The following is a 26,048-nucleotide window of genomic DNA, read 5'->3' as shown; positions in this document are numbered from 1 at the left end:
CTCATTCAGGTGCTATATTGTTTAACACGTGTCATCTTCCCATTAGGACACGTGTCGTCCTTTATTGGGCCACGTGTCACTATGGAATTGGACCACGTGTTGGGGTATTTTTTACCCTAAACAATTACTTCATCTTTATTTTTGTTCTACTTATTTTTCATGTTAATTCATTTTTTTTGTTCTACTCACTTTATTTTAATTTATGTCATATCAAGTCAACCCCACAATATTCATTTACACACCCATACTCATACACCTTACATTCTCTCTTATTTCATCCTACATTATATTATCTTAAATCCACCCACCTCATGTTTTGTGAATTGTGTAAAAAAAATCAAACGTGTCAATTATTCAAGGAAGGTGGGTGTATATATTATTTTGTAATTTTAGTTATGAGCCTTGTGTTTTAATTCGGTAGGCGTTAAAAAAAATTGAAGTATCATTTTGAAATATTTCCTCTGTCCCAATTTACTTGCAATATTTTGACTGGACACGCTTGCCGATGCATATGTTTGACCATCGATATCTTTTATTATATATTTATAAAAGTTATAAAAGTTTATATTAAGAAACTATACATTAAAATAGAGCCAACAATATCTTACATGATTACATTGGCTTTTATATAATAGTTAAAAAAGGTCAAAGTGAGGTGTGTGAAGTGCAAAAAGTCAAAATGTTGCGAGTAATTTAGGACGGAGGGAGTATATATCAATACACATTGTAATTTTAGGTTTTTTTTTATATTTTTATTTTTTGTTTCTCTTGTTATCCTAGGGCCCGATTTGTAATTTTGCCCATAAGCCACCAAAATCTCAAGAACGGGCCTGTAAGAATGACCTCGGGTTGTGTGGCACACTAAAAAGAAAGCATTTTCAATACTTTTAGCTGTTCTGACCACAAATCAGATCCAAATTGTCAAATTGAACCCATAACCTTAATCGAATAAGTTTTGGCAAAAAATCGATATTTTTTAAGTAAAGAGGTAGTGAAATCTAACTTTTTATGTGATAGGTGATTAAATAAAAACGAAGAAATCGGTTGTTAGTTCAAATAGGGTGTTTTAAGGGGTGGTAAATACCTAAAATACACTTCGGCCCCGTTCACTTCACCTTATTTTTGCTGAACTGAAATTATTTTTACTGAACTAAATTATTTTTGCTGAACTTAGATTATTTTTACTGAACTGAAATTAATTTTACTAAACTGAAATTATTTTTGCTGAACTGAAATTGTTTTACTAATTTTGTATTATATTTCTTATTTATGTTTACTGATTTTTACTGAACTGAAATTATTTTTACTGAATACTATTTTTTTAAGGTGAAGTGAACAGGGCCTTAACTCTGTTAAAAACACTCATTGCGTTTAGTTCATTTATTTATGGAGCATATTTTAAAACTTTAATTAAGATACTTTTGGGAAAGATTAAAACAATGATATTTATGTCTACAATCCAAAGTCTACGAAAAAGGCCCAAAAGACCACAAACAGCCCAATTATAAAGGCATGCAAATGCATTCCCTGCACCCAAAGAGCACGATTGAGCAGTGAATTCAAATTAGAAACAATTGAAAAAAAGGATATGACCTGCAAAAAATGAATCGTGTGCAACTTCAGATCAATCTTCATAAAGATGCAAGACAGTTGAAGCGCTTCCTATAAATATTTGAGAGTCGTTATACAAGAAAATCCACATCAACAATCAATACATCAGCTTTCTCTCATCTCTAGCATTAGTGCTTACTTTACCCAAATGTAGTTGTATATATAGCTTTAAATCACAAATTTAGTTCTAGTACTAAGGATTACTCGAAGATCCTGAAGTACTCACTTACTGCAATTATATATGGAGTTGATTTCTTCATTTTATTTTAATTTTTCAACATGATTATTACGGTAAAAGTTTATCTATGTGACATTTTCACGTACTCTAAAACATTGTTATAATATATTTGCACGTACTCCAAAACATTGTTATAAAATTGTAGTCACTATTAGTCTTTCAATCTTAATCGTCAAAATTCAATAAACAATCTCAAACATTTATAGATTTGACTATATGGTAAAAACAACTAAACAAATAAAATTATGCTTTTGATGAAGTAATTTAATAAAAATTCATAACTTATCCTTCAATTTGCCAATGTCTAATGATATTTGATGATTAGCAAATAATGGATGGCCAACAATGAAATCTAATTACATATAATGTATCAGATTATGGGTAGATAATCAGGAAATGATTCAAAAGAAATCTGATATATGTATCAGATTATTTGCAAATGAGATGACCAACAATTCAAGTTTCGTTGGCAAATGGTGATTGTATGATAGTTCGTTTGACACTTTGAAACTAATTGAAATCAACTATGGCTAGAGCGGTTTCTTATTATCTTTCTTTAGCCTTTCTCCACCGTCCACAAATTCATCTCAAAATGCCGCCCAAACTTCAACCGCCCGAAGCAGTTTACTGGTGGCCAACGAATCTCCAATGTACAAAATCTAAATTGATCCTCACTTCATTTCAATATATCAACTAAAATTGTTGTGTACGCTATAAAGTTACAGTTTTTTTTTCAGTAATAAAAAAAATCCACTGTAAATGAAACTTGGTCAATATCATGACTTCATGAGTGGTTGTGATTGAATATATTAACAATGAACGGTATAGATTAGAGATACTTATGGCTACAATTTTATTGTACTATCTCCGTTTCACATTATTTGCAACTTTGGAGTATTATTTGTGAGATTTAAAATATTCCAAAGTTGCAAATAATATGAAAAGGAGGTAGTAACTAAAATTATCTCTGTTTAACTAAGTATCCTATTACTCTCTTCAAAATATTAGTGAGCAAGGTGAAATGTAATCATCTAGTCACTCCCCTGGGCGTTTTCTTAAGGCATTATATGAACGGAATGTCCATGATCAAGTGTAATTACTAATTATAATTAGGACAATTTATAGAACTAAAATAAATTCTGTTATTTTAGGTGGTAGTTTTGCTAGAAATCATGATCGATATGTATGCTCATAAGATTGGCTTACTACTAATTATATGGGGTCATACATAAAAGTACTGATTGGAGTAAGGTACACCAAAAGTCAAATGGATTTAAAAGGTGGCCGGATAATGGTGAGAGTTGCAAGGATGAACTTCGTGGATTAATTTCCGGTTAATGGTGAGAGTTGCAAGGATGAATTTGGTAATTTAATGCACCATTAAGGGCATTAACCATCTAATTACATCCTATAACTTTATAATATGTCTGTAAATTGTTACATACTACCAACATATTACATATATAAAGAAAAGAATATTTTATTTTCGTTCTTTGCTTCACCATATACACGGTACCACCAAGAAAGTAAGATAGGAACTTGTTCCTTTTTCCGTACAAGCATACGTTAGTGATTGGAATGGTGCTTTATACGAATAACTTTAAGCATTTAATTGAGTGTCATTTGCTTGTTTGTAATTTTTTTACATCAACACATACTTCTTCGTAATATTGATGTGCTTGTATAAAGTATCAATTATTTTTTGATAAAGAGTCACAAAGATGAGTAATGAGAAACGATCTTAAAATCCTCTAAAATCAAGAGGAAAGCTCTAATTACCTGAATTATCCCTCACTCTCTCTATAAAGTATCAATGTAATAATGACACCTACATTTTGAGAAATTAAAGTAGACCATTCCTTTAACTTTTAAATAAAACACCTAAAAGAAATAATATAGTTTTGTATGCATGGTAGTATTCTCAACCTAAAAGAAATAATATAATGCCAAATGCCAACTGGCTTATGGATTCCAGTGGTACAGGAAGAAGAGGCCAAGGAAAGAAACATAAGTGTAGGGACTTCTAACTAGTTGCTAAAAATAAATGACATCATGCCAAAATTATTGGAAAAAAGACATGAGAAAAACTGTACATGCACTCATCCATTATTTGACATACATTTTACGAGATTTTATGATACAACGTATCAAGTATCCTAATGTATTACCCTCTTTTACTTGTTATTATACGGCATTATATTCTAATCTCGAACTCCTCTATTTCCTCCGTCCTGATAGAGTATTACTATTACTCTGTCGGCCATTCATTCGAAAATATGGTCACGTTACTAGCTAGATCATACAACACTTACAGACGTTGCTAGCTAGCAATTCTGTTAATATGACATTATTGACGTGACTATTAATTTCCAATCATGATCTGAGGGTAAAACATGATGAATTTAGGCAATGACAGAAGTCTCTCTTGATATTTTCTCAGAGTAGATTTCAGCCCTAACATCAGATTCCCAAAGCTCAGGTAATGCTTCCCTTAAATTGTGAATGCTTTCCAGTGCATAATCTGCTCCTTTTGGCCTTTGAGAAGTTCCAACCTACGTGTATATCCAACACATTTTTCCCAATTTAATAATAAGATCACAACAAAGTGTGGGACCCATGTTTAGGAAAACGACAAAAAACAAAGTTTTCAACAATAATTTTCAGAAATGCATACCAGTACAGTGTCAAGACCCACACGTTTTCCAGCCAGTATATTTCTGACACTATCATCAAAGAATATCTGAAATTGACAAAAAATATATTCCAATCATTAGGATTATAATTACTAATACCACCTTTTTTTTACTCGGTATCTTATATCTTCATGTTTCACATTTTATGATCGAGATATAAATTTTGATTGTATTATATTCGTTTTATATTATTTGTAACGATTTGTTGTAGAATATGAGTAAACAATGTCTAATCGTTACAATTAATATAAAATAAAGATAGTATATTATATTTATTGTGATACGTATAATAATTGATGTTATTATTTGAGGAAAATAAATAAAAATGACAAAGATGATAAAACTTACTGTTTTTTGAGGGTTTAAGTTGGCAATTTTAAGTGCTTTTTCAATTGCAGATTCTGATGGTTTACAAACAACGGGTGTTTTGGGCAATGTAGTAGCATCATTTTGTTTATCGGCGAAATGACTAATTATGTCAAAAATTTGAGTGTCATTGTTAGTATTGTTGTTAATTGAAAGGGTCCTCGGCCTTGTTCCTACAAACTTAATATCATCTTCGTCGTCTGATGCAAAGTTTTTGTGTGTCGGGTTTAGAGTCTCGAAACAAATGATGCCTTCGAAGCAATCCTCTAATCCGAGCTTTTTTAATGCTATAATAGCATGAGTCTCATCCGCATTGGTAAATATCTATACCATAAAACATTTAGAGAGGGTAAATTAGGTCGATATTCAAGAAAAAGGATTAAATAACAAAGATCGACGAAGAATAATGAAGTAACTTACAACTTTACGAATAGGTAAGCTCAACAAAAGGCTTCGTAGAACCGGGTCTGGTTTAAGGTTGTCATAAGGTAATCTCCCATGAACAAAACTATAAAAATCACAATAATCACAAAAATAATTTAGATATTTTGGTTTTACTTTAATTTATTTTTACTACTTACTAAATGCTAAAGAAGTAATAATGTAAGAAATGGCAAGTAAAATATGAACAAGCTATGTGTCTTACCTATGATATTCATCATAATCAAAATCATAGCCAATTGCCTACATTAAAAAGATATAAGACCATATATTAACATCATTGTTAAACTATACAATTACGTGACGTAATTAAATAAATAAATTAAACATACCCTAAGACCAGCCATTGTTGTGCCATAGTTTTTGTATAAAAGGTTAGACAGATCATGTATCTTACTCCTGTCTATGACTAGCTTTTCAACCATATAATCTGTCAAAAAAACGATTTGAAACAATAAAAAGATTAGAACACCATTTATTAATTATTTCAAAGATTATTAATTTTACTTAAGAAAAATTAGAGATACTAGCTAAATAATCACACTCTAATCTATTTGGAATTATTAGTCAAAATATTAGTTAAATTTCATTAACATGCATGCAACATTATAGCGTGACTATTCGTTTTAAATAAAAGTCAAAGTAGGAACAACATTTAAAAATTGAAGGAGTTTATTATTTTTAAACACGAAATTGATGGAGTAAACCCAACCTTGAATGTTCTTCAGAACTTCTTTTGATAGCCCGGTGCTAAGAGGGTACAAAGTATCATCTAGATCTGCAAATCCAAGCAAATAATAAGTACAAATTAAATATTATAACTGTAGAAAAGAGAGATTAGACCGATTCAATTTGATATATATTTATAAGTATGAACCAACCATCTATATGACTATATCACAGTCTCATACAAATAAAAACTCAAGCTTTTTTTTTTTTTCTTTTTTTGTTTCCCTGTTTTTATTGTACGGAAAGTACCTTAGAGGATGAATACTTTGTACATATATGAAGTATTTTTTTTCTTTTTTTTTATTTTTTTTTCTTTTTTTCTTTTTTTATTTATTTCTCAAGAGAATATGTATTGGTAACTTTGATGGTAGTGTTGAGTTAAGGTATTTTAGGATCTCAAAAGGTCATTCATTTTTTTTAGCACTAATTATTTAGATTTTTGAAATGACATATAAAAACTTACCAAACAAAAGACAGTCATATTTTGGAGCTTGTACATATCGATCCTCATATGCCATTGCTATATTTTAAGCTCTGGAAAGAAAACACAGATAAATTAGTTAAATAATTAAAGGCAATTTACCCATGAAATTTTATTTCAAAAATGGTTAGAGATAAGGTATGACATAATATCTTTTTTTTAGACTTAGTCCAATCAATGTGACAGATTAAAGTAGAATTATTACAGATTAGTACCAGAAATCAATGCAAGCTAAAGAAACAATATTATAAGTTTATAACACCAAATTAATTTTGTCAATAATCTTTGCAATACCAAAAAATTCATTTTAAAATTCATCTCATCAGCATTTGAATAATTAATCCTTTATATTAGAATTAATACAACGTATATCGAAAATAAAGTTACCCAAAAAAACACTATGTTGACAAAACACAAAAGTATATGAATTTTGTAAATTCTTGTATTGGACGATTTGACAGTCATACTGATACAATAATTCATGCGTAACAAATTAATTAATTACTCCGTAATTTATTCTTTTGTAAGAGAACTACTACGGAGTACTTGATTTTGATAAATCAATACAATAAGTGTCCTTTTTAAGAGAAAATATAATATAATATAAAATTATATATACTCTGCATACAAAACTTGCATGCGTTGAATTTGAACTTTAAAATTTATAATAATTTAACACTTAAAAACAGAATTTCAGAAAAATGTATGTTGAAAATGGAAACAAAGTATGATTCTAAGAGTAGACATACCAGATTTTGAGAGAGAGAGAGAAGAGATTGTTATTGCAATTTTATGCAAGAAAGGAAGAGAGGAGAGGGGGAAGAAATTTGGTGTGCAGAAGATTGCTTTTATAGGCAATTTGTTGGGGAGAAATTTCTACATTTTTAATATTTTTTTATTATTTAATTTTGGCCAAGTGCATGTCATTGCTTCTACAATTATTTTATTCAATTGATATTGATAGGAGCTGTATTTTATTTATGCAATCATTTAATAGAACAAACTAAAATGACAGGAAGGTGAGAACAAAGCCAGTTGGTTCTTGAGCCTTGACTTACCACGTGGATGAATCAAACGCGTTTCATTAGAACTTGGCTAGGTAAATTGACACAATTTACCCATGATGGTGAAAAGATAAATACCCTAAACTTTTAAGATTTAAGGTAAAAGTATTACGAGTACTAAATGAGTTAAATTTTTCTTGGTATTCTTTCATTCGCTAATTGAAGTACTTTAGCCAATAAAATATTAAGCATATCAAGTAATTAATGATGGAGAGACTAGGAGTAAAAATCTTAGAAATTACGGAGTAGTTGCTACCTTAGGTGTTCTAATCCTAAGTTGGAAATCGGATGTAATTGTTGTCAATTGAACGAGGCAAGTTAGGTAAAGAACTCCAAACCCCTCAATCATTCACAGATTAGTACGAGTAATCAGTAGTTTGAGGCGAAGAAAGGGTTATTTTGAACTTGACATGGGCAGTGGCCCTAGTAAGATAGAGCTAAAGATTGTTTTGGACTAGCCATAAGAGGTGACATAAGTGTTTACCGCATACTATATTCAAAAGTTGCACATTACTACATATAACGTGGATAGTAAAAGGTTTATAATTGCTTCATATCCATCTTTTGTGACCTGCCTAATACTTCATCTACATTTAAAATACAATGTGGATGTCTTTTTTGACAATCAAAATACAATGCGGATGTCAATTAAAATATTTAGTCACAATTTTCAAGGATGTGTTTCAAGAATTAAGAATCATAGCATTTCAATGCCGGAGCCAAATTTTTTTTGATAGGGCGGCCTGATTCATTATTATTAACCATATCTAATTCACCAAACTAAAATGCTACAATCTCAAGACACCAATTCATTGATTTCTTTATTTTTTTATTTGTTTATAATGATACTTCATAATATGTATGAATATATATATATGAAACTCTAACATACTACTCGTAGAACGTTAAAAAATTTTAAACAACACTTGTCAATTCTCAGTATTATATTTTCTGGACCACCCATGAGGAGTATTTTATTTAATTCTATTGACTAACCTAAAAAATCTAGATCTTTTCATAGGTAAATTGTAGTGAAAAAAAATAATACTGAAAAGCTTAAGCAGTTTGGGAATTTTTTTTTTTTTTTTTATTGCACACTTCCTCCGCATTTTTTTAAGTGAAATATTTCTGTTGTGCACATATGTCAATGTATAACTTTGACTAATAATATATAATAAGTAAAAATTATAACAATTAAATATTAATTATATATTTATTAAGAAAATTCCAACAAGTACCCACAAGATTATATATATTTTCTTATATATAAATAAATATTATTAGTCAAAATAGTGTAGATATATAATGCAAAAAGTCGAAACGTTTCACTTAAAAAAATATAGAGTGAGTAAACTATCATTAAATTTCACATTCAACGGACAAAAGTATGAAGAAGGTATCAATCATGCAAATGCAAAACTTTAGGACACAAATATAAGAATACGGAGTGAGTAACAACTATCATTAAATTTCACATTCAACGGACAAAAGTATGAAGAAGGTATCAATCATGCAAATGCAAAACTAATTTTATAGAGGATTCGAACTTTGAACATAAGTGTAATGGAAACTTTAACTATTGGTATAAGTGTACTCAATAGCCCCCCATTGGCTCCGCTACTGAATTCATTAATCCGTTATTCATAGGGAAATCTAGGGAAACACAGAGATATAAGTCATACAACTACACCCCCCATTCCACCGAAAAAGGGGAAAAAGAAAAACTTGATAACAAAGAGACCGCATATATCTAATATTGGGTCTCGTATTGGTGTTGTTATGTAGGTAGCCAAAAGCCCAGAAGCCCAGAAGCCCAAAACCACAATTTTTTTGTGTTAAATTCAAAGACACCACTTATATAAAAAAAAACTGTTTTCTTAGGTGTTATTTTAATTTTTTTTTTTCCTTTCAGATTAATACTTTTCGATCAAATAAATCTATTGTCACAAATAATTGGTCTCTTAAATAATCCATTTTTTTTGCAAATATATTTAGTTACTCGTTTATAATGCTCGTTGTCGGAAGATGGGTGTATCGTACACACAAATACTAGCACAATAGTGAAATGGATTAATAACTCAAAATTTAGTTAGGAAAAAATTTATTGCACTCCACATATTATTTTATAATTTTTTTTATCAAACTTAATTTCATACCCCCATTCCCCAAATCATGGATCCACCACTGCTTTACATTAGTAGATCTTATACACACAAAAGAAGTTTTAATACTCCCTCCGTCCTTTATTAGAATCCTATTTCTAATATTTATTCCTCACATAATAAAAAGAAATAGACTTCTAATTTAGGGGCAGAGAGAGTAAACAAAACAAAAATGTCAAAGATTTAATTTATGATGACCCGATATAATTCAAATTGCAACATTTCTCATTCCACTCATGCTAAAGCATTGTTTCAATAACTAATGTCTTTCAAGAACTGATCGAGGACTCGAGGAATAGTATCTAACAATTTTATCAATAGTTTCAGAGTCACAACAAAATGCACTGGAACCTACAAGTCTTGAACTCCACTCTTCCACTCAGGTGCGTTAAAGAACTTTAACACTCTCTACATATATTATAGTCCTAAAATAATAGTTGGGTTAAGGTGGGTCTTGGGGAGTATGATACTATGATGATATCCTTGGTGAGTGGTAGGGCAAATAGCTTTAGTTTTGTATCCATTGTTGGAATATATTTAGGTTTATACCAAGCTATGATAGGGAACCAAGAATCTTATGTTGTATAATAATTTAGGAGACAAAAATTTTCAAATTTTAAGAGAGATTGTTATATATATTGAGAAATAAGGTGTATTTAAAGGTATTTTTTTCTCAGTCAAATGATTAATGGTCATTTAATCATCAAATGAAGAGCAAAAATTAACTTTGAAGTAACGTAGTTGAGTGCACCATACACCCGATTGTATATAAAATATTTCACTAAGCCACAAATCTCTATGTTGTTTCAGTGAATACTGCAAGAGGGGGGGGGGGGTAAATTGTAGTATGACAGATTAGCCAAACTTTTTGCGGAATAAAAACAATAAAGCTTAAGGAACTCAAAAGTGCAAGAGAGATTTTACGTGGAAAACTCCTTGGCCTTAATCAAGGAGAAAAACCACAACCACAAGGGATTTTAGGAAAAAACTCTTTACTAGAATAGGGCAATGACCTATTACAAACTAAACACTCTCACTTCAAGTTCCTCAACGAACTCAAAGCCCCAAGCAAGGAGTCCCTCAACCAGTTGTTCTTCTCTTCTCTTTCTCTTTCTCTCTTCTCTTCTTCTAGCTTCAATCAAAGCTAAAACTGAGTTCACTCAAACTCCCCAATTCCCAAATTACAACTCGAAAAGATTAACTCTTGTATAAGAATATAAGAACACTCTAATTCACTAGTGTAGAATAAGACTCTTACCTCAGCTTAAGAAAATAAAAGATAAAAATTATATTTGAGCAAGGGTGAGTTATTCCAATTGAAAAAACTAGCTATTTATAGGCTTACTTAGCTTAGGAAAAACGCTTTTGTACTGCTTCAACTTGACGCCACTACTCTATATACCCACTAAGCAAGTCATGTCCTAAAATCAAGATATGATCCTCCTTAATGCGCAAGTGTATGGGATGGAATAATTCATAGAGAGTAATCCACAAGTATAGGCAAGTATAAATAGATTTTATGTTTGTAACAAACATCATGAAAAACGAAGAAACTAAAATCTTTTTTCTTTTATAAAGATAAGAATTAAAACCAACTGTTTTCCTAATTATAAGCTACTCATAAAAATATCTTTTAGACTTATTCCACACAGCTACTTAGAATATGAACTTAGTTCTCATACTTACATAAATCCTAAAACATAAAAATATGTTAGTCTTCATGTTTCACTGATGAAGCATCTACTCCAATACTTCTGTTCATGTTACATGTTACAGAACTTCACTTCTCTGGTGAAGCTTCTTCTCCGAAGCTTTATTGGTTCCCATAAAGATACTTCTCTTCTCAAGGCTCAAACTCTAAAGCACTACTTCCTGTGAGGGAACTCTTCTCTTTTGGATTACTTTGTCTTGTGTTTTCTTGTTTCTCATGGTATATATCTTCGCAAGACATCTCAATTCTCCTAGTTAAAGCTTCTGATCACACACTTAAACAATCAAACACTTATTAGTAAGTAAATAAGTTAGGCTGAGTCATCATCAAAATCATAAGGCAACACTCTAAATTCTTAATTCTCAAATTCTACCCATTCCATATTCAAATTTACTTCAACTTAGGAGGGTACAAATAACTACCTATTCAAATAATTATTTTTTTAAATTTGGAGGAAGATCAATATCTAAGATTGAGCCATACCTGAGGTGATCTAGTCAATAGAAAGAGCACCTCAGGTATGGCTCAATTCCTTACACCATGCTTAGTTTCTTGGGAATCTAAGAAAAAAAACTTTGTTGTTTAATCCATAGTTGAATCTGAATATGTAGCTACAGCTACCTACTACACTCATTTGTTGTGGACAACTAAGTACATGATTTTGTATTATTTTTTAATGTGTTCCAATCTACTGTGACAACACTAGTGCAATATGTATTTCTAAAGATTTAGTGCACCACTCTAAGTTAGCACATCCACATTAAACATCACTTCCTAAAAGACAATGTGGAGTAGGGCAACATCAAATTATATATCTTCCAAATTGAAAATGAAATTGTAGATATTCTAACCATATCCTTGAGTAGAGAAAGATTTGAGAAAATGCGACTATAACTTGGAATTATCAAGCTAAACCAATTATTCTTACAGTTCCGATATATGGCATCATTGTTATAAGTATAAAAAGGGGGGATTTTGTTGTGCGAAACACAACTAGTTGTTAATGTCGGTGAAACTTCTAAAGGTCAATTTGTGTAACATTTGATAGCATGCGTGACTAAGTGATCGTGTGGAAGAAATTGATAATTTTCAAGAATGTTTTCAATGTAAAGTGTAAGTTTTAGGCGTGAAAACCTTTGAACACTTAAGAGTAAGTTTGTCCAGCTTTATTGATATAGTTTTGGATTTCATGTGTTGCTTTCCATTCTTACATTAGAGTCATTCATTGCATTGTAATTGGTTCTTGGGGTACGAGAATTTAAGAGGATTTATTTTGTAACTGAGAGATTATAGTGAGATAACTGCAAGTGTGAGGCTGACGAGGGAGCGGTTTGTAAATAATCTTGGAGTGCTACTGAGAACTAAAATCTAAGATCCAAGTTCAGTAGGGAACAACTAGATTCCTATTTTAATCTTGGAGTGCTAGGAAGAGGGGTCTTCTTCATATACAGATCTTACTCCCAAATTTTATGTTGGTCCAAGTCATCAACGGGAAAGCTGAAGAAAGAGTCAAACATCGGAATGCTCTCAAAAAGATTAAAGCGATTTTTCCTTTTTATCACTGATTGAAATGTTGTTATTGCAAGTTTCCTGAGGGCTAGCCCTTTTTATGACTGTTGTAAAAAAAAAAAAAATAAATAAATAAATAAAAAGATTCCTATTGAGTTTTTAGTAGGAACTAGGTAGCTACTTCAATGTAGGAACTTGTGAGAAAGATCCTTATATAGTTATATTGTAGGTTGCAACTAGAATTGTTTGACCCTTTATAGTGAAAAAGGTTTACTAAAAATCCCTAGAAGGCCGAGGATTTACTTTCAATTGGACCCTTAAAGGTTTTTTCGTAAAACTAGTTGGGTTCTCTTTAAGTTCCTTTACGCTTTTAATTATAATTCAGTGATAAGTGTCCGTATAGGAAATAACTACATTTTACCACCTCTATTGTAGTAGTTCGCTCAAATGATAAGTGTATAGAACAATACATAACTTTTTAGAGGTAAATGATAATGGCCACCAAAATTTGATTTTGACAATTTTATGGTGAGAACATAGTTTACAAAGAAGTGTTCCAGAATCAATTAGAGGTGGGCTAAAATCAGTTTTCTTTTACTTCTTCCTTTTTTGTAGATGCATCACTTTTGATATTACATACTATTCCCTCCATTTTTTTAAGTGCCGCATACCCTTGGACACATAGGTTTAACCAAAAGAATAAAATAATATACGAGTGAGTATGGTTAGGAATATGAATGGGGACAGACCATTAGGAGTAATGTGAGAGGGGGAAAATATTATAAAATGATAGTGGAGTTAGAAGGAAGAGAGAGAAATAATATATAATGTGAATGGGGTTTCCACTTTTGGTAATGCGGCACTTAAAAAATCGGTCATATATATTTGTGAAGTGGAGCACTTTTAAAAAAACGGAGGGAGTACTAGGAAATTTTTTGAGTACAAAGAGATAGAGAGATAAAATAAAAAAGACCCATGTGATATGAGAGAAATAGAAGGAATTTAGGGATAAACTGTTAAAAATAATACAAACTTTGAGCGATCCATAAAAAACAAGTGAACTTTTTTTTTTTTTATTATTTCTAAATAATACAACTTTTGGGGGTTTCCGCTTCAAGCAAGTTATAACCGGTTAGGAACATGGTTAACAAGTTATACGGGACAAGTGTCAAGATTTTATTGATTTAGCATGCATTATTTACTACCTCTATTTAATATTATTTGCAACTTTGGAGGACGCACGGAATCCTAGGCAAAATTTGTTTATGAATGTAAAATGGAGAGAGAAAAATAGGATGCATGTGATGAGGAGATAGATAGAGAGAAATGACAACTTAAAAAGGAAAGAAAACATTTGTTGCAAAAAATATGTAGCCTCCATTTTTAGCAAAAGTTGCAAATAATATGAAACAAAGGTAGTATTTGATGTTTTTAATTTTTAAATATATGAAATAATATTTAATATTATTATTATTATTTAAAAAAAAAAACAACCACCACCCCCTCCATCGGCCAATCCCTTTCCCGGCTCGGCCCTCCGATGCCCCTCCCCTTCTGCAATCCCTTGTTAGCCCCTTCCCCCCCGGCTGACAACCCCGTTTCCAGCATCCCCACCCCTCCCTTTCCCCTCCCCGACTCCCACCACCACGAAAAATCCACGAAACCCCCCTCCCCCACCCCCGAAACCCTAGCAGCTAGGGTTTTCGAGGGTGGGGGCGGTTAGGAGTTTCGAGGTAGGAGTGAAGGGGGTTTTGTGGGTTTCGTGGGGAGGGAGGCAGATTTCGTTTATGGTGGTGAGGGGGAGGGCGACAACAGGGTAGGAATGGGTGGCGGCCAGCTAACTATCGTTGTGGGGGGGGGGGGAGTGGAATTGGGGAGGGTAGCTGCTCGGTTGCTGCTAGGGGAGGAGGGGTGGCTAGTAGAGGAGGAGGGGCGGGCTGGGTTTTTTTTAATAATTATTTTAATTGTTAATTAACTATTGTTTAAGTGTAATTAGGAGTTACTTAAATTGTTAAACGAATTTATCAAAAAAAAAAAAGATAACCGGTCATTTAAGTTGTAGATAAAATAACTCATTTAAAGCAAAACCCCCCAGAGATTATATTATTTAAAAATAATAACAAAGTTGACTTGTTTTTGGCGGAACGCTCAAAATTTATATTTTGACAATTTTTCTAAGATTTTATTAGTTAAAAAAGAAAGTGATGCATCTAATAAATTAAAACCTTTGCTTTTAAAATGTGATACATATAAAAAGAAACGGAGGAAGTATAAGTAGTTCAATTACCAATGCATGCAATTTAGACAATCGGTTTCAAACAGGTGTTAATCAATATGGTTGGTTAAAAACAAGTGTTGGGTTGAATCTAAACAAGTGTTGGGTTGGTTCTAAACAATTGTTAGGTTAGCTCTAAAGAAATATTTAGGTTGATAAGAATACGTGTTGGGTTAGAACCTTTTTTGTTTAATATAAATATAGTTAGGAAAATCATAGAGTAGTAGAAGTAGTAGCTAATTTGCATACAGCTCACGCTACAGCAATAGCATAGCTGCCCCCAAAGATCAGGAAGGCTATTGCAAACATAAACAAATAAGTATGAGACACACTAATTATTGGTGTTAGTCAAATTCTATCTTTATCTCATTCGTCATAGTACGTAATATACATATGTAGTAGATGAAAATGAATCTTGAGTCTTATTCAAAAAGGATTAATACAGTTTTTAATCCCAACTTTTATCAATTTACTTTCATTAATCCCAACTTTGAATTATTCCTTAATAATCCCAACTTTAAGGTGGCCTATCTTTTTCATACCCAAACCGGTCAACAAAAGTCAATGACCTAAACACTTGACACGTGTCAAGTTGTAAGTGGTCCAAAAAATAAAAGAAATTAAAGAAAAAATCAATTAACAAAAAAAGAAAAAATAAAAAAATCAAAACCAGCCACCACCAACCCACAACCACTGGCGGTGGCCCCTTCCTCCACAGCCAACCCCGAACCACTGCCTCCCTAGCCCCAACCCCCAAAACCTCCCCAGAAACCGCACTAAACCCGCAAAACCGGCCCCCTCTACCTCCCCTCACCCCCTAAACCAGCCATAGCCAAACCCTTGCGTCGAAACTGCCACCCATAAAACCCGAAACCACCCATAACCAAAGCTCACATCCCTGAAACCGTCCCCATTCCCTCCCCCCACCGCCGAAACCACCTGTAAACCCTCGAAATCACCTCCCCCACCCTCGAAACGGGTGTGGGTCTTGGCGGTTGAGGAAGTGCGGCCACCAACGTTGGGTGGCTGGTTGTCTTTGGTTTTTTTCTTTTTTTTTCCTTGTTTTTTGTTTTTTAATTTAAATTATTTTTTTTTATATTTTTGAACCAATTAGAGTGAAACACGTTTCATATAATTCGTTTTAAAAAAAAAATTGACCCTTTCTTCAGGTAACCAGTAAACTGGATTGAAAAAAGAAAACGTTGGTGAAAGTTGAGATTATTGCAGAATAATAAAAAATTGGGATTATTCAAAATAAATCGGCCAAAGTTGGGATTATAAAAGTGTATTAATCCATTCAAAAATGCGTCTTTGTATTTTCTTCCAATCATTCTCGACTATTAAATAATTTAGTTGCAAAGTTAGCTAGTTAGATACTCCATTAGACAACTCTAACGTTTAGAGCTCCTAAAATGAGCATAAAATATTATTTTCTAGTTGTCAATTTAATTTGTTTGAAAGAAAGTAGGGGAAAAAAGCAAATAATCTACAAGAATGGTGATGTATTGATATTTTGAGCTTTTCTAGGCTTAGCTTGAAGGTTGACAGCATCCATTTTGTACCCAATTATGTGTTTCAAAAAGTTGTTCAATAATTTCCTAATACAGTACAACTCACTACTTAGGATATTTAGACCATTTAGTTGGGCTCTTTATCAATGACCACCTACATGCACTTGAATTTTTTATTTATTTTATATTTAGGCTATGTTCGATTCACCTCAAATATGATTTGATCTTATCAATATTTGATTAGTTTAGTGCAAGAATAAATTTTATCAATAAGGCTTGTACACATTTTTTTGATAAAAAACTAAGCTAGACTTGGTTCATTTTGTAAGACTAAATCTTCCAACCCTATCACAGGAATAGAGGAATGAAAATCGAACCCCCAACCACTTGTTGGGGAGATAGAGGGACTAATCATCCCTAAATTTTTTATGTCCTCGTCCAATAATTTCATAATACCATCTCTGTAATATAATGGAAAACTATATTAGGTCCTCCTCTTACCATGGACCACACAAGCGAGAAGTGTCCTGTTAAAGCTAGCTTGATGGTTCTTTTAGGGACCGTCATAATTCACTAATTAGTTTTTGCAATCTGGCCTTAAGATCTAAACTACTCGTAAGTACTGCACATCTTCTTGCATTGCCACTGCCCACTCCAGGACCCAAAACATCGGAAGGGAGGATAAAATAAGTGGGACCAGGTCACGTTCATGAAAACTTGCAACGTATACTTGGTACACATGCAGAATACAGAATAGATAATAATAATAAAAAAAAGAAAAAAAAAAGCAAAAGCTAACAAACATTCCGGATATTATGTACAGAGTAAAATAAATAAAAGTAGATATATTAAATTGAAATGAATTGTAATTATAGCGTTTAACGCGTGATTTTAGCATATATGATTGGAGTGTTCGCTAGCAAGATTCTTAAACTAAAGGAATATGCGATGACAGGGAAATAGAGAAAGCATATTACTTTGTCCGTATTAGTGCAACCCTTACCATATAACAATGGGATGAGTAGTCCATTAGATATATAAATATGTTTAACTCTATCTTTTGTTACTAATGTGGGATATTACATGTGCTGTTTGGGAACGAAGGTTGCACTACTTTAATTCTAGTGCCATTATTCAATCCAAAACTAGTATGTGTCTCGGGCAATGCCCCTGGTTGCTAGTTTATGTACTTTTTTAGTTTTCTTCTTTCGTTTGATAATTATGTTTAACTGTTTGTATAGTTAGGGGGCGTTTGATATCAACTTAGTAAAGGTAACGGAATGGAAACAAATTAGGAGGGGAAAGGGTAATATATAGTGTTACCCTTACTAGTTGTTTGGTATTACTAAGGAAGCGTAAACAATTAACAACCAATCTGTTTCCTTTTGTTTGGCATAAAAAAAGGAAAACAATTTTTTTTTTTTTAAAAATAAAGGGAAAACAAAATTTAAAATATTGGTAGGCGACATTTATCACAATTCACAAGTAGGGGTGTACACCGGTCCAAAACCGGACCGGACCTGGACCGGACCTGTTTGGACCGGGGACCTGAATTGGGTAATTATGAGGACCGGGGACCGGACCTGAATTAACAGGTCCGGTTCCGGGCCAGACCTGAAAAATCAGGTCCGGTCCGGGTTTGGACCTGAATGGACCTGTTTTGTGTCTTTTTCGTTTTTTTTTTTAATACAAAACCTGTTGGACCTGCATATGGACCTGCATATGGACCTGTTTTGTGATTTTTAGACCTGTTGCATAATTTAATAATTACATACAAACCAAAATTATCAATTACAAAACTACATAAAGTCTATAAAGTCCCGATTCTCAAACACCAAAAATACAAATGAGTCCACCGAAAATACAAATAAGTCCACGAAAACTCATAAAATTACATAAATTCTCTTAAGTCTCAACTCTCAACTCTCAAGTACTAGGAATACATAAATTCTCCAACGAGTTGTTTTCCCTTTGATCGCGTGATTCACACTAATGAGTCCACGAAAACAACTTCATCGTCTACATCGTTAGATTCACCACGTTGCACCTCTAAATAAAATACAATATAGAATATATTAATGATTGATAACAATGAAATAATAAATTTGGTGTAACAAAATTTCAAATACATAAAATTATTACTACCTTTCTCTATTTCCTCTAACTCTTTCAAATTTTCTTCCACATCAACAATTGGCACTTCCTTAGCTCTAAGCCAATCTTGTGTGCAAAGTAACGCTTGAACCATCTTCAATACAAAAATATTACACAAATATGTATAAACAAAGTCATATTAAGATATAAACAAACTTGATTTTATAAAATAAAAAGATAACGATGCATTACCTTAGGAGTTAAAGAACTCCGAAATGGATCTAGAGTACGACCTCCCGTACTAAAAGCAGATTCCGATGCAACGGTCGACAATGGGATGGCTAGTATGTCACGTGCCATGCGATTAAGAATCACATAACGCTGACCATTCTTACCCCACCATGTCAATGCATCTTGTTCTTCCTCCTCCGGCCCTAATTGATCATTTAAGTACCTATCCAACTCACTTATCGCATACCCACTTGTCCCCTTCAATCGTTTTGCTCTTTCTTTTAGTTTCCTCACATAATCGGAACCCACTCCTTTACTATTATCAATATCCATTGACATATTATCTCCACAATCTGGAATATTAGAAGTAGCATACATTTTTCTATATTCCTCAAATAAAGAGTAAGCGAACTCCTTCACATCATTAGCAAGTTTTGTACCCTTTTCCGGTCCATGCATATCCGTTAGTGTCAATTCAACAATGACCATCTTAGAGTGAGGGTCGAGAAGAAGAGCAACATAAATGAACTTATTCATCTTATCCACATCCCCCCAATACTTATCAAACTTTTTTTTCATTGCAATGGCCATGGCTTGAAAATTCAAGTCCTCACTTTGTTCCCAATTATTCAACATATCATACATAGAAGCAATTTCTCCTAAACCTTTATTAGCTGTCACATAATGGGAACCAGAAATTCGTTTAGTTAACAGATAAAACCCCCCTAGAAACAAAACCAACCTCTCCACTTTTTCCCAATCTTCGGGTTCGGGAGGCCTTTCATTGTCATTCAAATCCTCTCCATCAGGAAGAGATAACCCACTAAAAACACGTCGAAACTTCAAAGCCGTTTCCAACATTATGTATGTGGAGTTCCAACGAGTGGGGACATCAAAGGATAAAGAAGATTTTGAATCTATGTTTGCTTTTTGCACAAGATCTTTGAATCTAAGTATTCTTGCAGGGGAATTCTTAACATATTTCACAGCATTTCTAACTCTATCAATGCACACACCATGTTCTCTAATACCATCCCACACAATTAAATTAATGATATGAGCAATGCATCTAACATGGAGATTTTTTCCATCATTTATACATCCTGTTCTTCTAACCATTCTACTCAAGTGTGCACAAGCAACATCATTTGAAGAAGCATTATCAACAGTGACAGTAAAAAGTTTATCATCAATACCCCAATACTCTAAACATGCCTCAACTGCTTTTCCAATAGCCTCTCCTTTATGACTAGAAATTGGACAAAAATTTATGATCTTTTTATTCAATTTCCAGTCATTATCAATGAAATGAGCTGTAAGACACATATAATTAATTCTTTGTATTGAAGTCCAAGTATCAGTGGTCACAGAAATTCTTTGACATGTCTTAAACATTTCTCTCAATTTCTCTTTTTCACTATAATACAACTTTAAACAATCACGAGCAATGGTAACACGAGATGGAATGTGAAATTGTGGACATGCAACTTGCACAAAGTGCCTAAAACCGGATTTTTCCACATGCTTAAATGGTAACTCATCAACAATAATCATGTGAATCAATGCCTCTCTAACATCATTCAAGTTAATAATCCTACTCCCACACTTTAATTCACTACTCTCATGTTCTTGATCAAAATACAATTTAGTTTGCTTTTCTTTGCCCTTTTCTTTTTCTATATTAATAGGATTACCGAGACATGATTCTGCATGGTTTTTAACATTTTTTGAACCATTAAGATTACCATCAGCAGCAAAAGTTTTAGGACAGAACTTACATTCAGCTCGTAGTTTTCCATTCTCGACGTACTCTAAGTAATATTTCCAATACTCAGCTTTCCTCTTACTTTTTCTGTTCCATATATATTCCCGCCCCGCTTTTAGCTTCTTATCAGGAGGCAAAGTAGATTGCAATTCTTCCATATCCTTTTCAGAAAGTGGCTGTGACGTTTGTTCAGAAAAAGAAGCAGACCGTTTGGATTGAGAGCTCTCCATCTACAATATAATTATATACAATATAAGTAATTTTAAAGTAACAATTATATACACATACCATTTTATAAAAAAAATTTAAGAGCAACTTACATTGCAAGAATAAGAATCCGTGGTTCCTTGACTTCCTTCACTCCCTGCAAGAATAAAAACAAAAATAAGAACCCCTGAACTACACACAGGTTAGCCAACTTATTTAATCTTAATAATCTGAGTCCATACTTTTAGCAGCCTAGCAGGAATAAACACAAATTTTAAAGTATAAGTTAGCTTAAAAAGTGTCCATATATACACATTAGAAATATCAATACACATTAGAAATACTTTCAAATTTCTCAACATTGGCGCAGAGGCTAAACTTAAGAGAAGTGTCAAAACTGTTGATGATTTTGTTTACAAATTAATCAGTAACAAAGTGGAACTAATGAAAAGTTCACAAAGCAATGTCTCAGTAAGTGAATCATAACTTAGAAGTCTGTAATCATATCGGTTTACTGAGGAGATTAATGCATTCTTTCTGTGTGAATTTGTAGGAAATGCAGATGAAAAAGGATGATATCTTGGCAAGGTTCCTGGAGCAGAGCGACACTGATTTGAAGTATCTGAGAGATATAATCTTGAGCTTTGTAATTGCGGGTAAAGACACAACAGCAGTTACACTTTCATGGTTTGTTTACATGCTTTGTAAACACCAGAATATACAGGAAAAGGTTGCTGAAGAAGTAAGGAAAATTACGAAAATGGAAGGAGTTGGAAAATTTTCAGAACTTGCTGCTAGTTTGACAGAAGAATCACTTGAAAGAATGCAGTATTTACATGCTGCATTGACAGAAACTCTCAGACTCTATCCAGCAGTTCCAATGGTAATTCTAGCTAGTCGCAGTCAGAAAATTTCATTGCTCTCATAATCTCATTGTTTGTTCTCTTCCTTTTTATTTTTCTCTTTTGTGTTACACGTTACTTGCTGAAGTTTATGTCAATTTCAGAGGCACATTCCAACTTATCATATATCAACCAAGCTAATTTCTACCTTTCTCTCAATTTCTAATTTTGAAATCAAAATAATTGCATTTTCTCTAATTTCAAAGTCCAACCAAAAGGAGTCTAAGAAATTCAGGTACTTGACAAAAATAAACAATGCAATCATGATGAAAAACTAATTGTCCTCTGCTACAATCCCATTACCAAAACATAAAAATAAATAAATTCGAAGATAAACCATACTTGTTATCAATTCTAAACATTAAACCCTAAAACCCTAAACTTTAAACTAAAAAAAACCAGAAAAAAAAACATAAATTCGAAAGAAATTCGAAAATAAACCAAAAAAGAAAAAACATAAATTCGAAAACATTGAAGTAAAAAAAAGAAATTCAACATGCAAACATCAAATAATCATTATAAGCAATTGAAACATGAATAAACATATAAATTCTAACACTTAATTCATTATTTCGAATACAAAATACCCAAACATAATTAGATAATTTAGATTTACATTAAAAAAAAAATAACTTACCGGAGAAATGGAAAATCGCGCAGTAGCTGTCTCATGCGGTGGTCGGTGGGCGCCTGGGCTTCGCCTGAGAGAGTGAGGAAGGCAGGAGGTGTCGGCGGTGGGCGTTGCCGCGTTGGGCTGACTCGGCTGAGACTTGCGTGACTGCGTGTCTGCGTGAGGGAGAGGGGGAGACAGCCTGTTTGTTAGGGTTAGAATGAAATGAAAGAGAATTCAAGCGTCACTCAAGGCCTCAAGCTGTCAAGCAGGTGAAGCAGCAGCATTATTTTAATTTTTTTTTTTTTTTTTTTTTTAAAAAAAAAACAATTTTTCCGGGTTTCAGGTCCGGACTTGAAAACCCCGGGTTTAGACCGGGTCCGGACCGGAACCGGGAACCTTGATTTTTAAGGACCGGGACCGGACCTGAATCAACAGGTCCGGGTCAGGTCCGGTCCGGATCAGGTCGGTTCAGGTCCGGTTTCAGGTCCGGTCCAGTTTTTGTACACCCCTATTCACAAGCTGTTTTATTGCTTCAACTTGTTCAAAATTCTTCTCTCTTTTTTCTTACTCCAATTTAATTACTCTAATTTAATAACCAAAATCATCACATCATCAAAAAATCAGATGACTAGATCGTTTTTTCTTTTATTGATCATAAAAACACAACTACACCAGATTGAAACCAGCAGACCATCAAAAATCAAAATTATCAACATCAAATCAGATCATCGCAAAGGCAGATCAATCTTCATCATCGATCATCATGAAAGCACATTCATTTTTTCTTCTCTTTTCTTTTTTTTTTTAAATTTTTGGTGGGTGAGATGTGAGAATGATGAGTTGTTGTTGAGCAATTTTATTTGACCCAATTTTGACGAGTCTTGAATAATGAAGCAAGATCTTGAACAATGGCATGCTGAGAAATCGAATTCAAAAGAGAGAGATTGGGTGAGTAAGTGCTTTGGAAGAGAAAGTCAATGAGAAATGTTAACATTGTTGAATGCAGGAAACGGAATTTGTTTCCTTGGCTCAAAGAGCGGAATCAAACTGGGGGGAACTGTTACACCCTGGTAACGATATTCGTTACTCTCTGGCCTTTACCAAACAAGCAGTAACGGAGAGGGTTATTTGAATCCGTTTCAAGGGTAAAAAAAAAAAAACGGTAAAACCCGTTAGCCAATCATGGCGTGACACTTGTCACAGGCGCCACGTAGCATGCCACGTCACCCCTATGAGGGGCAAATGATTAGGGGATTTTTCCCCGCTACGAGGACCAATGAAGCTCAGCCACGTGTCATTTTGTGAGAGGTCCAAGGCGGACCAATCAGGTCACGACACGTGGCAGGCAAAATTGCTAACTGGGCAAGTGGCCTCCTACGGCCTAAAGTTCCAGGCAAAGCCCAATCAGCCCTAGGCTTACTGAAACTTAGTATTGGGCACATTTTTCAAACACCCTATAAAAATGAGATGTTTTTCTCTGAGGAACATCTATTCAGAAATATTCAATTCACATTAATTCTCCATCAGAGAAAGTCAGACACCTAACACCTCGAGCTGAGCAATTACACATTGCAGATTCTCTATTGGAATCCGAGAGTGACCCTTTACTTTCAGCACTTTACTCCTCATACACATTCTAACTTGATCGTCGGAGGCGGAGCTCCCACCCACCGGAGTCTCCGTTGTTTTGCAGGTACAAGCGTCCAGAAGTCACTCTTGGAATTGTAACTCTCCCGAAGGACATCAAAAAACCCCGAAACATTTGGCGCCGTCTGTGGGGAGAGTACTTCAAGGATGACTTCACAAGAACCTGTACCACCTCTTAATGAGAAACGGCCTACGGCCGATGTCCAGGTCTTCTCAGACCAAGATACGGATGACGACTATGAAGTCGCCACCCATATGGCCTCTAACGGGTCCCTTAGGACACGCCGCATCCGTCCCACCAAAAGGAGGGAAAGGAACATTGACCAGGCAAGCCCTAGTGAAACAGTCCGCCAGCCGACAGGTCAGCCTCAGGCGGCCGAAGGATCCACCCCCATCACTAGAAACGAGCTCATGACCCTCATGACAAGTTTCAAAGGGGAGATAAAGGATCTTATTGATAAACGGACGACATTCCCTACCAAGGAACAGTCGGCCAAGAAGCCCTCTTATTCTGGGAGGAAAAAGTCGGTCAAAGACTGAGAGGCCACTCCTTACCCTAAACAAAGGGAGGGACGGAAGCCTTTGATAAACCTGGCTGAACTGCGGTTCCCTAAGCCAGGGCAGAGGAAGGCGATCCGGCATATACAGCCGGATGGTTCCAAGAAAACATATTCTGATGCTCGGATGATAATCCAGCAAAAGAAGAATATGCAACTGTTAGAGTCGGCCTCCACGTCAAACTTCAATGACAGTTTCCAGAATGCCTTACTGGGGTATTCTCAATCAAACCGAGAAGACCAGACATGCGGCCTGTCTGCCCATTCTAGTCTTCAGATGTTCCAAGCGGCCCCATATGTGCCTCAACAACCATACATGTCGTATGGACCACCTTATATGCAGCCTACCCTCTTCGGGGGGCAGGCGGCACCCAATATCCAGCCTTTGGATTGGCAGCGCCGACTGCTAAAACTGGGGAACAACCTTTAGCTTTTTCCAAGGAAATAACTGAGGCCGCACAGCCGGCCAAGGTGAAGAATGTGTTGGTAGGTACTTATGATGGTACCACCAATCCTGATGACCACCTGATGGCATACACCAACCTTATGTATCTACAAGGGTTGGATGATGCTACTTGGTGTAGATGCTTCCCGGCCACATTGAAGGGTGTCGCCCAGCAATGGTTCGGCAACTTGCCAACCGGATGCATCAATAACTTCAAGATGTTGGCATACTTGTTCGCGTCAAACTTCTCAATGAATATCCCTGCAAAGAAGAAGTCTTGACTTGGGAGCCATACAACAGGAAGAGAAGGAGGGGCTGCGCTCATATATCAGGCGCTTCAATCTGATGAAAATTCAGGTTCAATGGCTGTCTGATGAGGTAGCTTACATAGACTTTTTCAAAGGTATGAAGGACGGGTCAACCTTCAAGTTCGACCTCGTTAGAAAGAGGGTGGCTACCCTCCAAGAGGCACTGATGGAGGCGGACGCCTATATACAGGCGACCGAGCTTTGCAACATCAGTAAGCAGTCGGACTCAAAGAGGTCTGATAAAAAAGAGAGTCGGCCATCAAGGCCGGCTAAGAAAGAAGAAAAGAAAACAAGTCTGGGTGGCTGAATCCTCTGAACCTCCATCCCAGAAGAAAAAGAGAGAAGCGAAGACGTACTCCCCAAAGTACGAATTCAATAAGGATTGCTACTCCATCCTCATGGAGATTGAGGACCGGGTCTCTATTGACAAGCCGGCTCCTATGAAAGGTTCCGCCAAAAATCGGAACAAAAATAAATACTGCCATTAC

General features: G+C 34.3%; 2 protein-coding genes across 2 annotated transcripts; one reads left to right on the top strand and one right to left on the bottom strand.

The window, feature by feature from the left end:
• Positions 1-3,767: 3,767 nt before the first annotated feature.
• LOC110706242 (uncharacterized protein C24B11.05-like) lies at positions 3,768-8,509 on the bottom strand. Its single transcript, XM_021884134.1, has 9 exons — positions 7,309-8,509; positions 6,542-6,612; positions 6,062-6,127; positions 5,682-5,779; positions 5,555-5,592; positions 5,329-5,416; positions 4,891-5,232; positions 4,524-4,589; positions 3,768-4,401 (listed from the first exon to the last, which is right to left on the bottom strand). Exons 2-9 carry the CDS (start codon positions 6,594-6,596, stop codon positions 4,252-4,254), a joined length of 903 nt encoding a protein of 300 aa, XP_021739826.1. The 5' UTR covers positions 6,597-6,612; positions 7,309-8,509; the 3' UTR covers positions 3,768-4,251.
• A 12,933-nt stretch (positions 8,510-21,442) lies between these two features.
• Positions 21,443-22,149, top strand: LOC110706241 (cytochrome P450 704C1-like). Its single transcript, XM_021884133.1, has 2 exons — positions 21,443-21,559; positions 21,642-22,149. The coding sequence occupies exons 1-2, from the start codon at positions 21,533-21,535 to the stop codon at positions 22,014-22,016; spliced, it is 402 nt and encodes a 133-aa protein (XP_021739825.1). The 5' UTR covers positions 21,443-21,532; the 3' UTR covers positions 22,017-22,149.
• The last annotated feature ends 3,899 nt before the right edge of the window (positions 22,150-26,048 follow it).

This window comes from Chenopodium quinoa, unplaced genomic scaffold (genome assembly GCF_001683475.1).
Source record: "Chenopodium quinoa cultivar QQ74 unplaced genomic scaffold, ASM168347v1, whole genome shotgun sequence".
Classification (NCBI taxonomy): domain Eukaryota; kingdom Viridiplantae; phylum Streptophyta; class Magnoliopsida; order Caryophyllales; family Amaranthaceae; genus Chenopodium; species Chenopodium quinoa.
This window is presented reverse-complemented; position numbering and strand designations above follow the sequence as displayed.

What these genes read in the sequence shown, in the direction of transcription:
- LOC110706241 (XM_021884133.1), top strand. Translation starts at nt 21,533, where the DNA reads ATGAAAAGTTCACAAAGCAATGTCTCA. An exon ending in GTTCACAAAGCAATGTCTCA is followed by an intron (nt 21,560 to 21,641) that starts GTAAGTGAATCA and finishes GTGAATTTGTAG; the next exon opens with GAAATGCAGATGAAAAAGGA.
- LOC110706242 (XM_021884134.1), bottom strand. Translation starts at nt 6,596, where the DNA reads ATGGCATATGAGGATCGATATGTACAAGCTCCAAAATATGACTGTCTT. An exon ending in AGTTCTGAAGAACATTCAAG is followed by an intron (nt 5,780 to 6,061) that starts GTTGGGTTTACT and finishes TTTTTTTGACAG; the next exon opens with ATTATATGGTTGAAAAGCTA. An exon ending in GCTTACCTATTCGTAAAGTT is followed by an intron (nt 5,233 to 5,328) that starts GTAAGTTACTTC and finishes TTTATGGTATAG; the next exon opens with ATATTTACCAATGCGGATGA.